The sequence below is a fragment of the Adiantum capillus-veneris genome, chromosome 7, assembly GCF_014529385.1.
Source record: "Adiantum capillus-veneris isolate H3 chromosome 7, ASM1452938v2, whole genome shotgun sequence".
NCBI lineage: Eukaryota > Viridiplantae > Streptophyta > Polypodiopsida > Polypodiales > Pteridaceae > Adiantum > Adiantum capillus-veneris.
This window is the reverse complement of record NC_140937.1, coordinates 143,222,847-143,238,827: the sequence shown is the minus strand read 5'-3', so window position 1 is coordinate 143,238,827 and position 15,981 is coordinate 143,222,847. Positions and strand designations below refer to the sequence as shown.

General features: G+C 41.9%; 1 protein-coding gene across 1 annotated transcript; it reads right to left on the bottom strand.

The window, feature by feature from the left end:
* Window positions 1–6,733: 6,733 nt before the first annotated feature.
* Window positions 6,734–7,355, bottom strand: LOC147454730 (histone H2B.11-like). The gene has a single exon (XM_086516582.1). The coding sequence runs from the start codon at window positions 7,279–7,281 to the stop codon at window positions 6,835–6,837; it is 447 nt and encodes a 148-aa protein (XP_086372708.1). The 5' UTR covers window positions 7,282–7,355; the 3' UTR covers window positions 6,734–6,834.
* Between the last annotated feature and the right edge of the window lie 8,626 nt (window positions 7,356–15,981).

Genomic DNA, 15,981 nt, shown 5'->3' with positions numbered 1-15,981 from the left:
TATGGAGAAGGGAAAGGCATTGAGTGTTCCATTGCCACCATATGTGAAACTTAGCAAACAAGATTGTCCTATGTCTGAGGAAGAACAGGCTGAAATGGATAAGATACCATATGTGTCTGCAGTGGGTAGTTTGATGTATGCAATGATTGCTACTTGCCCAGACATTGCATTTGCAGTGGGAGTAGTAAGTCGATACATGTCAAACCCAGGCAAGAAACATTGGGAGGCAGTGAAAGGAATATTGAGATACCTGAAAGCTACAAAGAGTATGTGTATTAACTATGGGAGTCAGGAGCTAAGTGTAAAGGGTTTTACAGACTCAGATTATGCAGGTGACTTAGACAACCGAAGGTCTACGTCAAGGTATGTCTTTACATTGGCTGGTGGAGCAATATCATGGCGTTCTAGATTACAAGATTGTGTTACTCAGTCTACTACAGAGGCTGAATATGTTGCAGCATCAGAGGCATGCAAAGAATCAATTTGGCTTAATCGACTAGTAACAGATTTGGGAATCAAAAAAGAGATGCATGTGTTATATTGTGATAGTCAAAGTGCTATACAATTGGCTCGCAATCCAGTTTATCACTCAAAGACAAAGCATGTGGATGTGAAGTATCATTTCATCGGGGAAATGCTCGAGGATAAGCAACTTCAGCTTGTCAAAGTTCACACCACAGAAAATCCTGCTGATCTACTTACAAAAGGACTTCCCTCAGAGAGCTTTGCGCATTTTTGCAAGCAGTTAGGTGTAGGGTAGTACATCACTTCTCTACATCTCTTGTATATTAGCTTGTATAGTAGCTTCTCTCACACTTAAAGTACCACAGTGGACTTTAAGTGGGAGGTTGTTGGGGTATAAAGCCCAATGTGGTCGCCCAGGTAAGTGGGCGGGCCACCAGGTATGTACACATATTCTTTTGTAAAAATCTAATAAGAACTCACTATGCTCTACACATTACAGTAGAGCAAGTTCACCATATCGTCGTACTCTTCTTCTCGCAATCTCTCTCGCGTCGCACTTCCGCTCGTACTCCTTCAAAAACTCGCACACATAGGCGGATATGGAGTTGGGGATGCTGTGCAAGGTCAACAGGATGATGGGGCGCGCCCGGTGCTTCCCACCCTTTACTCCCGTGACGGGATTTGTTGGCTTGTGTTGCGCACACGCTCCAAGCTCTGCAATGTGTCGTTTGGGTGAGGTCGACTACGCGTCCATCCCCGCCTCAAGAGGCCCTGCAGGCAGTGGTGTGCCTTGGCATCCTTTCCCCCTTGGCAAGAGAGAAGCCTCATGGCATGCAGCATGCAAGATGCCAAGAAAGGCACGCCTTTTTTCCCAGTTTTGTGGCTCTGATACCAGTATAAGACCTAGGGTAGCTAGACCTTGAGATCCTCCTCCCACCCTCCCATTATATAGGCAGGCTCCTAGCCTCTTGCCCTAGATGGATCCTCTGTCCACGTTGCCTAGCCCAACCGCCTGGCCGTAGTCCATGACTCCCTGGCCTTTGCCCTATGGGACCATTGTCCTGACAATTTCACTCTTCGAGAGTAACATCGGACAACTACAAAATGTATATCTACAGGGTGATCAAATCATAAAAAATATTATTGTCGTATACCACTTCCTCCACTTTTGGCAATATGTACATTGATTCAATGTGAAAAGGATTTTCCAGTATTTTAAGTACCTCCTTGTTCACTTTTTGTATTGTTTTTTTGAATAGGGAAAGGGTTTGGAAGGATCATGTGCTTGATGTGAATCTTTTTTACTTGTTTTGCATAAATCTAAGTAGGAGGAGTTAGAAAGCCAAACCCTTTCCTAGTGGAATGTCACTCTTAATGACTTCACATACTTGTAAATGTCAGCATATCCTTTACTCGATATACCGGCTTCATCCAAAATTGATCGAATATCTAGTACATGGATTTGGTTTTCCTTTAAAAGGTTATCAAGTTGTTTGGCAACAATCTTACCATAGCGCTTGTCATCCAAAGAGGCCAGCAATATTATTTTGATTCAATTTGGGCCCACAAGGAGCCGAGGAGATGGTCGTGTTGTGCTCAACTTCCTTGTCGGGGTGAAGCAAAAATCTAGGAATGCATGTCAAAAGTAAGAGATATGTCTGACAGCTTATGAATTTAAACTTTGAAAGGATAGATAGAGTTACTTGATTGCTTGCACTCTTTTCTTGATTCGTCCCAAGCCAATCTTCAAGTCCTCAATTTTTTTGTAATCTTCTTTCTCTTTGTCAAAGACCTAGCTTTGTTTTCTTTCTGTAAGTTGTTGCGTAAGCTCCTTGATGGTCTCCTTGCTACCTTCAACTTATTAAGCACATTGCACGACTTTCTGGTGTAAAAGCACATTCTCGTTGCATGAAATGTCTCTCTCTCACTGCAAAACATAATTTCTTGTGGCCAACTGCTTGGTGTATCCATATAATCCATTCTGATCATCTCCCAACGAAGTTATATTCTTGAAAGGTGGAGTGGAGTTTGTGACGGGATGCTTAGGATACATTCTACCATCCATCCAAGGTCCACATTTTTTGTACCTTGTGATCTAAAGTTCTCCTTTGAAGCTTCAAAAATGGTGTTTTGTTTGTTTTTCTTGCAGTGGGGCTCATACTCTTGTGAGAGCTCTATGATGTGCATATGATACACGTCAAACAAAATGTCGGGTTCCTTGAGAACTATGCCGGTATACAAACCGCTAAATGGATGGTTGACATCTGTTATCCATAGCTTTTGGTTGTCTTTGGTCGATATCGTCGCACGGGCGCTCGAGCAAGGGGAGGCCATTTTGAAGTTGCGAGACCTCGAAGTCCGAGAACCTTCTCGCACTCCAAAGTATGATCGCACGAGTCTTGAGCCGCTTCACAAATCCCACCTTCTTTTGTCGCACCCAAACCGAAAAATTTCAGTGTCGATCCTCAAAATTTGCAATTGCCTACTTGTCTCCCAAGCCGCTTCACAATCTTCATGTGGGAGCCCTTGAACAAATCAAGGCTCCACACAATCCCGTTCCCAAAACTTTAACACCCTCTCTTCCACAATTCCCTTTCTTTTGCCATATACTGCCCCACCCCGTAGGTTCTCACAGTACAAAACTCATGGCTGTCCAAGGGGGGAGCGCCAATGCCAAGCTGCTCCAAGGTAGCAGCGTTTCAAAACACTGCATGTAGGAGGCAAGGGTGACGTCGCCTGGTGGAGTTCGATGACTGTCAACATCTCAAAACGCAAGCACAAGGGGGGCAGAGTTCATTGAATGTCGACAGGGGATGGAGGGGAGAGCAACGCTAGCTACGTTTTAAAACGAATAACGAATGCAGGGTTAAGGCGGAGGGCCTCCTTCACGCAGCGTTTCAACACGCAGGCGATAGTGGTCAACGACGTCGCTTATTAGCAAGACTTGTCGGGATGCGTTTCGAAAGGCTGCACTACAAAAGGGAGGGCGACGACACCAACAATCTCATGCAACCAGCGTTTTGAAACATTGCAGTGCAAAAGGGGGGGCGATGACACCAATAGTCTCCTATAGCCAGTGTTTCAAAACGCTTCAAGCAAGGGATGTCGCGATTGAAGAGGTTCGTCTCCTCACCGGCTACTTCTCCTCTCCTCCACGCAAGGGCTTCGTTCACCGAGCTACACCAAGCTCGGATACCATGTCAAAGTCGACGATGCGGAAGTGTAGAGACCAAGGGGAGTGAGCACGAGAGAGAGAGAGAGAGAGAGAGAGAGAGAGAGAGAGAGAGACTCCTAAACCAATCAACCTCAGCAATGAATAGCTGAATGTGTATACAATGGAGGCAAGGGGTTGCTCATATAGCAATCCCAATAAATTGCCTACCCAAGACTTTGACAAATAAGTAAAAAATTTACCTGAAAGAAACAAACTAAATAATGGGATCACATTGGGCAGTTCACTTGAGATGCCTAAACTTTAACAAGTCGATAGGGTGAAAACCGTTTGTACTCAACTCAAATACATCCAATGCCCTATTGATGGATGAAGATAAAGTGCCCATACTTCTCAAGGTTGTGCTCCATACTTTGAGCAAATAATGATGGTCCTTATGGAGAAAAATCATGTACCTAGCTTAAAGGACACCAAAAGTTCACCTCAAGACCATGATAAGGACCCAAAGAAGAATAATGGAGGAGAAATTGCGGTTTCATCCCCAACAAGTGCAAGAAGTGTAAGAGAACTAATTGTGCTACAAAGGCCTAATGCATGATCAACCCATGTAGTATTTGCAAGAAGATAGGACACCCACCTTTTAGCTTCGTCAAGAAAGATCAAGAAGGAGATTCAAAACCAAAAACCTTCAACAACGAAAGAGACAAAGGCAAAGGATGATTTCAACTTCTTCAAGAAGAAGACAACAACCATGACTACCCCCATGAACCTTCTACTTCTACAACTTCTAGATCATGTCATTACATCGAGCACTATCTTGATTATGATGATGTACTCTAGTTTTTTTATCATAAAGAAGAAATAAGTGATCACCTTGTGAACCATGTGTTAATGAATACATAAAGATCTAGCCATGATGTATCAATGACCCCTGATGACTCATATTTTAAATTATTTCCAATGACTCGGTTTAAGGAGGCATTTGCAAGGTAAACCCTAACCATGGGATTGCCCTCGTATCTTCTCTCATGATGTGTGCATGCCATCCATGACATGCAATCTATGAGCCATTGAAGGTACATGAACTACATTGAATTAACCTTTGAAATCGTTTGCACTAATGCAATCCCACCCTTCTACCTTGTGTGTGTGTGTGTGTGTGTGTGTGTGTGTGTGTGTGTGTGTGTAGCACCAATTTAGTGTTTTTCTCTTCAGATAAGTATATGATCTTGTCTATGGAAGTGTTTAAGCTTCCATGAAATCTTTTCAATGAAGAATTGTGGGAGAAAGCTAGGGTTTGCAACAATGCATACTAATGTTCTATCTATTGTGGTGGAGCCTACATGAAATAGTGATACACCAGTTTTGAGTTTTTTTTTCTTTTTGGCCTCATGTATGAGTGAAGCTTCAATTATTGAATTGAAACTTTCTTTATGTTTCTCTTGATTTAAGAGATTTTTGTAATTGTTAAGCCACAAATTCTAACCACCAAGTACCTACCCAACCCTACTACAAACATCAACTTACTTTTTGGTGAACCCCAAGCAAATCATGCAAGGGTGAGGATTCAAAGGATTATATACAAAGCTCACAAGCAACCACCAAAGTAACATGGGATGTATTTTGATGTGAATGCAATGCAAATGTTGACATTCAATTGTCTTAAAATGGATCAATGTAATGATGGAAAGGATATATTAATGTATTTGCAACACTATGTAATGGAGATGGAACTAAATAGAATACTAAATGAGTTTTGAGCTTAGAGTAATGAGATTTCAATGCTAGTGTGCTTGTCAAAAGGATGCTTGAAATGAAACTTAAACTAGCAAGCCTCGAAGAAGAGGGGCAACCATCACGATAAAAATTTCAAATTACTCAAGTCTTTGTGCATAGATATATATGGTATGATAGCACAAATCAAGTTAGAACATTGTGAAAGCTTTGAGAATGGTTTGATAGCCATTGGGAACAAAAATTTTAAAAGGAGGAATGTGAAAGTTAGAAAAGGACATGGAAACCATTCATGCCATTTTGCAATGGAAGTTGCTATCTATCACGCTAAGACGACTCCCATTACAAAGAGAATGAAATCTTGTTGAAAATGTTTTTAATGAGGTTGATGGGTTGTAGCAATTTGCAATGGCATTGTTGGCAAATGGAGAGGTGACCAAAGTACTATAACATGCTAGTGATTGCATACATCAAACAAAATTGGATGATCCTCAATTGTTATTTAGTGCATGAATATCTTGCAAAATTCCAAAGTAAAGAAACAATTGTACAAGCAAAGTACAAGCATGAAAATGGGAACAAAGTATCTCAACTTTGAAGCAAGTTACAAGGAATAGGGGAAGGAAAGATCTAGAACCCCCTCACAAGGCCTTACCACCACGAGCATCCTCCACTACATATTATCTAAAACAAATACTCTACATACAAACCACAATGTTAAATTGAAATTACAAACTTATTCAAAAGAGGATTTGAACAATAAGAGAGAGCTCAATTTGGGTGAAGTTATTGGCATAATCAAGAGTCAATTCCAACAAAAGTTTAAAAATATCACAAAAAGGGAGAGGCAGCCGTTAGTTAAGTCTATTACTCCGCATTCACAAGGTGAAGACAAGGGATAGATGTACAAGAAGGAATGTAATGAAAGCTAGTATGGTGTTACTAATCTTCTACAGGAAAAGGAACATATTAGGCTTGTGGACGATGATGAATAAGGTAAACAGACACAAAGGGCACTACTCTAAAAGTAATTGAAAAAGAGCTACAATGAAAACTTTGGTCCATATGGGAGATTTTGAGGAGCCATACATGTAAAGGTATACTCTTCACCACTTGCATTACTAATCAACCCAATATGGACTAGTGTGCCACTCACCAATATTAACAATAAGGTCATGGTCGTTCTAGCAAGAGCTATGTAAGCTTCAGGCCCATAGAGAGTTACTAAATTCCACAACCTAACACTTGATTAGCCACAAAAGGCCTATGCGCAGAAAGGGCTGATAAGGTATCAATGAGAGTGCCCAAAGAAGAAAAAGAACCAAATACTAAACGAAAGTATGGTTCAAGAAACCGAATACCTGGACAGATTAACATGCAAACTCGTAGCAGAGTCTACAATCAGAGAAAGGGTGGTGTCAAAAGACACCTTAAAGACTTGAGAAAACGGGACAGCAGAAGACTTAAGCACTGGTGAACTTGGTGACGGCCTTGGTGCCCTCAGAAACGGCATGCTTGGCAAGCTCTCCAGGCAAGATGAGGCGCACAGCAGTTTGAATCTCCCGGCTGGTGATGGTGGGCTTCTTGTTGTAGCGGGCCAGGCGAGCAGCCTCCTGAGCAAGCTTCTCAAAGATGTCGTTAATGAAGGAATTCATGATGCCCATGGCCTTGGACGAGATGCCCGTGTCAGGGTGCACCTGCTTGAGCACCTTGAAGATGTAGATCTTGTAGGTCTCTGTGCTCTTGGCCTTCCTCTTCTTCTTCTTGTCGCCACTCTCCTTGGCAGCCGCGGGCTTCTTCTCGGCGGCAGGCTTCTTGCCTGCGGGCTTCTTACCGGCTTTGACGCTCTTCTGGGCCTTCTGCTCGGCCTCTGCAGCTGCGGGCGCAGGCTCCTTCGACTTGGGGGCCATGTCTTTCGAGGTTCTCTCTCCCGCTGCGAGGTGCTGTGATTTGAATGCTGCGAGGTACTGTACCAGTTCCCTGCGTCTTCTGTGCTTATAAATCCGAATGCATCCTTCCACCAATTGTTCCTCTTTACCCGGATCGCCACCCTAGCCATTTTTCACCGTCCGATTCCTGACCAATCCAACGCTTTTCAGGATCTTCTTCATTTTCAAATTTAAATTTTACCCTCCAAAACTTTGGGCCCTTCACCCTTCAAATGCATAGCCCAAAGTCTCACGGCCAAGTGACCTTTTAAGTTGACCAATGCAATGAACATTGCTTCTTATATCTATTTTGTGTGTACATGTCTTCCCCTTTACCGCTATGGTCCAACCGCTACGACAAACAGTAAAGGCTAGGGGCGTTAAGCATGGCCACTATGGTTCAACCCATGCAACATGCGAGTGTGGGTGTGTGGGCGCAATCATGTAAAACTAGCTGATGCTTTGCTAAGAGAAAAAAGAATAGTACATCTTCGAAGATTCCAACATTCACTTCTTCGCTCCCCTCCTACTCTCCCCAGGGGTCCCTTTGCCCTTCACATTCTCATTTGCTGCAAGCAGACTGGAGCTTTCGCTTTTGTGAGGATGCCAAATTTGGCATAGACATTGGCCAGATCAAGACTTGTTTGTTTGACAACCCCTGACCAACAATATCACCATGAATTCCCCCCCCAACAGCAACATCTTGCGCTATACGCAGACCTTCGAGCACAAGCATAAGTGATTAACTTCTGCTAAAAATGCATGGCCTTGCCTTGTTCGACGTATTCTTCATGCGCTCCAGATCCCGAGAGAGAGAGAGAGAGAACTAGAGTTGTGGCTCACATGGATAAGATTCGAGAGAAAGAGAATTGGAGTAGCGCCTCGCACATGAAGATTTTGCATAATTCCCCCAAAAAAAAAATTCCTACTCTCTCCAGTCACCTTCTCAAGATTCTAGATATTTAAGCATTAAAAGAAAACAGGTACCCCCTACTTGCCTCTTGCATAGATTTACTTTGTAAGCCCCCTCCCCCTCCCCTCCCAACCCCCCCCCCCAAAAAACCCTTTCAAGGGTTGCGCGCATGAAGGGTCTTGGATACTGTGAAATTACAATATTTACTAAAAGTAGCAATTCTTGCTTCAAAAACTATCTATTGCGCATTGAAAGGACCCTTTCTTTATTTGGGGGGGTCGTTGAAGGACTCCCCACCAAAAAGTTCTAGTTTAGAGCTAATCGCACCTATTGGAGTGGGGGAGTGGGAGGGAGAAGGGAGGGAGGTTGCACTACCAAAATAATTGTTACCCACCAACATGACCATCAAATAGTATTGAACCTTGGAGCTCCTTCTTTCTAGCTAACATGAAAGACCTAGTTTTCCTTCGACATTAGAACATGTGGGATAGAATCCACTTCGAGCATAACTAATGCCAGTCTTATGGGAATTGTCTAAGCACTTCTTCTAGAGGGTGGCATTGTCTAGAGAACATAAAGCTACATTAATTACAAAACGCTACACGGCTTGCTTATGACACAACTTTTGTGCGCACTTAGTATGATTGTGTTGTATATAGAAACATGTATTGACATTGTGTAATTGGAATGAGTTTTTGAAACCTGTTAAAAGATTCTTGTGGAAGAACAACACTAAATCCTTGTCACCATGGTAGTGGGCAAAGTGGGAAACTATAGCTCACCCAATTACCCAAGGTGGTCTTGGAATCCTCAATCCTGTTGTCCATGTCGAGGCTCTTTGTGCCAAGTTTGTGGTCTCTATAGCTAAACAAGAACAGGCATGTGTTGTCATGACCAAGGACATGATTGACAAGTCAAAGCTTTGCTCTGAAGGTGGTCAATGGAAAGAGATTGAGGTGCACAACAAACTATTAGCCCCGAGGTGGTCTAGTCTGAAAATGGGTGGCACAACGGGGGTCCCTTTGGTTGACAAAAGCAGTTGCAGTTAGCATGAAACTTTCTTTTCAACTAAATGGCATGGAAAAGGTGTTTGTATGCAGAACGGGTGAAGGCCTGGACAACGGTCTGATGCCAATTTGGGAATCCACTTTTGAGTGGAAAGCTTGGAAATGGCTCAAGAGTAGCCTTTTCTTCAAACCTCACACCAAGAACATCTATCAAGAGCTCATGCACAAGGATGATTGGTTCGCCCCCTTGAACAAACAATGGTCGAGGCTCGTTGGGCTATGGTCACGATGAACATTTGGAAGCCACAGTGGCCCCAGTATATGAAGCTGATTCTGTAGAAGGTGCTATGGGGGACCTTGCCGACGGACGTAAAGATTCAGGCACTTGGCATAGGATCCGATAGGTGCTCATGGTGCCGAGGAGCTAGCAAAGACCTCGCACACCTTTTCAATGGATTGTCTGACTATTAGAGGAATGGCGAGGAAGGTGCAAGTTGATACAAAGAACGTGGAAGATAGGCTTCTTTAAGAATGATATGTGTCTAAGGGAGGGACAGTTTCAAAGTCCCGCCCTTCTTATTTGTACCCAAATTGTTAGATTTTTCTTCTTTTATAATATCTGGAAGGTCAGGAACTGCCACATCTTTGATAACGACCTTTTTGTGGCTAGCTTCTCAGTGATTGTACAAGAAAGTGAGGAGCTTATATATGTGATAGGTGAAAGTCATAACTCGGATGACTGGCTCAAGGCGACCCCGGCCATTCGAACGAGTCCTTAACAATGCTCTTGATAATAGCTTGTCAGCTTGATGTAATTTTAGAACCTCAAGGCTCGGCATGAGCTTGAGGTTGATCTAAAATTTTCTCTATGACATTTTAATACAATCACTCACAATTTTATATATATATATATATATTGACATTACATACCTCAAAAATAATAGATTGTGTGATTATTATGATTATTTGTATTCAAAAAGAATTAAGTTAATATTATAAAAAATATATTTTACTTATTTATTTATGAAAATTGGTCTATTTTCATGATATTAACCTGCACAACTTACTTACTAAAACTTGCTTTTGTGCGATTACATAAGAAACCCATTTATATTTGAGAATGGCCAACATAATAGATGTAGGCTTAAGAAAGCCTCGCATGAATTTTCTTTGAAGTCTCCGCATGCGTACCTAGTTGCACTAACCAAGGAGGCCCTTGATATATAAGCCAAATGGGGTATCATCTTTTGTCAATAGCTTTTTATTGTTTGCACATATGTCAAGCTATAAATAAATTAATGTCACTATGTTATTTGCATTTTTTCTTGGGAAGACCAAATGGTAACAATTACCCTCATGCCAAGAGGCAAGACAATCAAAGGTCACGTGGCATAGTTTATGTGAGGACAAGGGTCTAGGGCAAGATCCTAGGCAAGGGGCAATGAGCCCATATGGCATATGGAAAGGAAACTTGATAGCAAGGGCTACACAAGTAATGGATGGGTGCAGACCCTTGTGCCAGTACCCAAGGTTTTAGAGTTTACAATACCAAGAGCAAAACCAATCAAAAGTCGCATGACATAGTTTCCATTTGCATCAAAATTGCTTCTGTTGTAGCCATCAACTTTTCTTTCACTATGCACCACATCAAACATGATACATCTTCTAACATTGCAGATGTTTTGTACAAGTATAGTGAAGAGGAAGCTTGAGCTCTTGCAAGCACACGTGCATGTGGCAAGAGAGAACACACAATGATGGAGGCTTGAATCTGCTTCTTCTTCACAATTCAAAATGATAAAATGGTCTACAAGAACAAAAGTAGGAACTACAATATAAAGTAGTGGCTATGTACAACATTCCATGTGAAACCATTAGTGAGGGAGCTAGCGGCTACCAATTGATATGTAGGCAATGACTGTAATAGAATTGGCCTGATAACTTGAGAGTAGCGAAAATTAAAGAGAGTACTTTTGTGAAATTACTTTGTGAGCATAGCGAGTAAACATAATTGATGGTAGCAACATAAACATAGCATTTAGTTAACTTGGCATGAACAATACTTTTGCAAGAGAGAGAATTTAGAGAACATAACAGTTGAGGACCGGATTTATGTGGAGCCGGTCCCCCCTCCAATAGGCATTTGTATTATGATTTCTCGCATCAAGAGAGACTTGTTACAATACAATCTTTGTGTTCCTTATGATCTAGGTGATGCAATGAAGATGGAAAGCTTCATGCATCACGAGCATAACATAAACTTTGTGGAAAGCATTAACTACTTCAAGCCTCAATCCCAAGACCTCAAATACCTTCGAAGGTGGAGAGAGCTAGCAAGGAATGAGGGTAGGGAAGAGGAGCATACATAATAGCATAGTAATAAAGATGGAGAAGATGGCAAGCTTAAGCATTGAAGCATGGCTCTTGGTTGATTTGCACTCCATAGCCAAGAGTGTTGGTGTAGGCTCTCAACCTCTACTTGCTTGGAGAAGAAGAAGGAGCTCTTGCACTTTGCACAATACACAATGAGAGTGTGTGTGGGAGAGTATACCCCCTAAGCAAGCCCCCTACTAGCTTTGCTCGACCCCCCCTTGTAGCTCATGCTTGAAGCTCATTGGACCCCTCCAGGCCTAGCCAATCATAAGCAGGTGTCATACCAAGCAACAAGGGTAGCCTTGGGACAAGTGTCCCCCTTTCCCCTTTCAGAGAGAGGACTTGATAAATGCTAAAACAATTAATTAAATCTTCTAAATTATCATTGGACCCCAACCAATAGGCTTCAGGCACACCATGAGGGCAACATAAAGAGGAACTTGACAAGTGTCCCTTTTGCTTTCTTTGTACTAGGCATGCTTTGTGTGAGTGTGTGTGTTCTCTCTCATCCCCCCTCATGTAGGGCTCGCCCCCTCCTTGTAGGGATTGGCATTGACTTTTGCACACCTCAAGCCACTCAACCTTGGGCCTAGTTCTCATCACAAGCTTGGACTGGGTTCTCACCTCAAGTACAACCCTGGCATCACAAGCATGACAAGCACCTCAAGCATCTCAGTCATCAGGCACCTCAAGCACCTTAGTCATCAAGCACGACAAGCACCTTAAGCTTGGGTCGGGTTCCTATCTCAAGCTTAGCCCTAGCTTACCTAAGACCAAAGGACTTTTACACTAATTATTGGAGGTCTTCAATGAAGCTAACCCTAAGGTCTTTATGCTTCATTGGTTAGTCTTGCTCTTTGATAGACCATCTCTCATTTGGGCCCCTTTACCATTGGCCCCGTGTCGAGATAGATCTATAAGCACATCTCTATATCTTAACCCTTGGTCCCGTTTATTCCCCCACATTAATGATCAGTTTAACATGAGAAAATTATTTGGGTTGGTTAGATATTATATTTTATGACAATGCCGATGAAGTCAAGTTATAGTAACATTAGTGATTACGCACAATTTCGGTTGTGGAGGTATGAAGTATCCAACTTCTTGGATTTTGACATGGATTTTTGATCCAAACTTGATAAAAGGAGCTTAGCTTGTTGTGAGAACACAGTGGAACCTTCATATGACAATTTTCCTCAATTAAGATGCCCAAGTATAATATTTTGATATTGGAATTTTTAATATTTATTTTTGGCTATCATGATACCCCACATTGCCCTTAGCATATAGAGCATATGTATGCAAGCTCAAACATATTTGTAAGTCCAAATTTGCCTCTTCATAGCAAATTAGGCTTGTGGCCTCTAAAATGCAAGTATCTAAGCTTGTGAGATCATCCCATGTCCGAATAGAGCATGAGTGGTACCAATGGAATCCCCTTGACTTGTAGTCCCCACTAATGTCAAGAAAAAAACATTTTGATAAGTTGACCAGTGTCACGATATTGGTCTTCTTGGTCATTTTCGAAGTATTTTGCATTGGCTTGAATCCCTACACTTATTGGTATCCTTTGTGTTGAATTTGGAGCTATGGATCTCCAATGGTCTCTTCATTTAGCCTGAAGTTCTATGATTTACACTTTATATCTCCCACTTGGGTTTTTGATCCCACATTTCCATGGGCAAGAGATTTGTGCGTGTCTGTCGCACGTGTCAATGCAACGAGCTTGCCGATACATTGTGTGTGAGCCACAAATGGCTCTAAGCACGCAACTAGTCTAAACTAGTAAGCTCAAAGATGGCGATGGTGTGTCACTCTCCGCTCTACGCTTGTTGTCGTGGAGGATTCATCGTCGCGAAGAAGAAGGAGCCGTCGCTGCATCGCGCTCAATCGCTTCACCGCCGTCGTGCCATCGTCGCAATGCTCGATCGCATACATTCCCTCTCTCTCTCTCTCTCTCTCTCTCTCTCTCTCATGCATACACACACACACAAGGAGATGAAGAAGAAGAAGATGGAGATGGAGCAAGAGCACTCTTTAATTGCACAATGAGAGAATAAGTGAACTTTAGGTTGACTTTTATATGAGCTCGCTCCATTCACACTTGGGCGCCCATGCTTAGCCAACTAATCCCTTGAATGTTCCAGTTAGAGTGCGCCTCTCATCGGCGATCACTCTTACCCTTTTCCAATTGGACCGACAAGCCCGATACCTGACTCTACCAAATAAATAATACAGCGTCCATCGTAGGTGATAGGAATGTCCGTGAGGGTTAACATGCACCCCTTCCTGATGTAGATTCCGTCCTCGGAAGGTATTGAGTTGAAGCTCGTTCGTTGAGGTGGAAGAGCATTTGAGATGAACGTCCTTAGCCTTCTTCACTCACTGCAAAATCAAACAACATTGGCACAGTAATTGCATTCTCAAATACAAAAAAGCATATGCAGTTTTAGGCAGATAAATTGACTGGTAACATAAATCTAAACCATTTGTCAGCAATAAACATTAAATTGTAATAGAATCAGACGCATAAACAGTTATGAAGGTAAAAAACTAAACAAGTCTGGGGTCACTAATTTAACGGTCGAAAGACACTAGAGATCAACTATTAATACCATGGACAAGCTTCTCAATTTTCTCTAGTCAATTAAGTTGTTTAATCGTGAGAGCCAAGTATTTCATGTCCGAGGGCTGGTTAGAGGCTATACATAGAAGACCTTGTAGTTAAGCTACGATAAAAGGAATTGCTCATTAAATAATCGCCTGACTTATTTCCTTTTCTTTGACCCCCCAAAGTCTTTTCACATTGATTCAATTTTGATGTGTGTGCTTATTTTGTATGCCTTGGGTTTTTTGCTTTTCAAAGAAAAGCACCCACACTGGGAACCTCTAGGGCTCTAGTACCATAGGCGATACATGTATACATGTGAGTGAAGTACCAAATCTAGCTGAGATTTCTCTTCTAGGTTAAGATTTTACATTGTGGAACTTTGATTTTTTTGTTTGTTTGTTCGTTTCTAGCATTTTAATTTTGTAACTTTGGGGGGTCATTTAACACTGTTACACTCCCCGGGCTCATCACATTAGTAAACTCCCTTTATAATACTTAAGCTAAAGGTCAATAGAGACTAAGCCCACTAGAAAGCCCTAGTACATTTCACACAATGTTGTGTAAATCGGATTAAGAACCTAAGTAACCATTGATTATTAGGAAGGCATTCCCCATGGTATTAATAGAAGATCTCTAACGCCTAGCTTAGTCAAACTAGCTGAGTCGGACTGCTTGATTTTTAAACCTAAACAAGTGATTATGACAAAAATTTACATTGAAATTAATGTTTGATACCAAGCAAATTCGCTGAATATTATGCTACCAATCACAATTAAAGCAGACAAACATGGGTGCAAAAAAGATAAGGGGCAATGCTAATGGACAAGAAACACCTGTTTGTGTTGATGGTCGCGCTTGATTTGAAGTGTGAACGAGAGAAAGATTTCATGAAAGTCCAAATCCTAACAACAACAACACATTCCTGTATACACTAGAAAACACAAAGAATACCTCTAGAAGGCACATCAGTGGGAAAAGGTACAAACAGTTATTGAACACAATTAAAAAACATAAGGAACCCTAACCTAATTATTTGCACTCCCCCTAAAGAGTCAAGGGAATAGGATATTATAGAGATTAGGGTGGAACCCTAAGGCTAAACCCCTATCTTCGTCGTCGTCTAGAAAAACAAAGTCATCATCTGTGAAACCATATGTGCCATCCGTACAATCATGTAAATCTTCCTCATCATCAGAGGCACCCATGTTTACTAAGAAGGTCAGTAGATGCCTATAGTCATCTTGGTCAAAAGGATAGGCTTGTGCAATGGGAGAGACACTCTCTACTTAGTATGGATCAGTCGTGGTCAAGAGACGTATCAATCACTCTAACTCCTCGAAATTCCTCTCACATGCTAGCGTACCTACCAAATCCCATTCACAGGGAAAGACCATGTGAAACACTTGTAAAAGATAACGAGGGTACCTCAACCCCAAGGCAGGAGTGGATGACTCTAGCGTACTAGCCATATCTGTAAACACAAATAGATGATGGTTAGAGTGCAAAGATTACAAGGGTCATGTTCTTGTGCATAATGTGTTTTTATGATTTTGTGTTATGGCTCTGGCTCTTTTACTTTTTTATCCTGCTTTTGTGAGTATAAGGCTTTATATATACATTCCCTAAGATTGGAGATTGAGAGGTCAGGGAGGAAGGTTGAGAGGGAAGCAAGTGAATGATGGATGTCAGTAAACACTCCCCCCTTCCTTGGGTAGATCATACCTCTTGGAATGATGTCGTCCCTTTTGAAACCAATTGTTCCAAGTTGTTATGGGTGA

Excerpts from the sequence above, each read along its gene's own strand:
- LOC147454730 (XM_086516582.1), bottom strand. The coding sequence starts at position 7,281 with ATGGCCCCCAAGTCGAAGGAGCCTGCGCCCGCAGCTGCAGAGGCCGAG.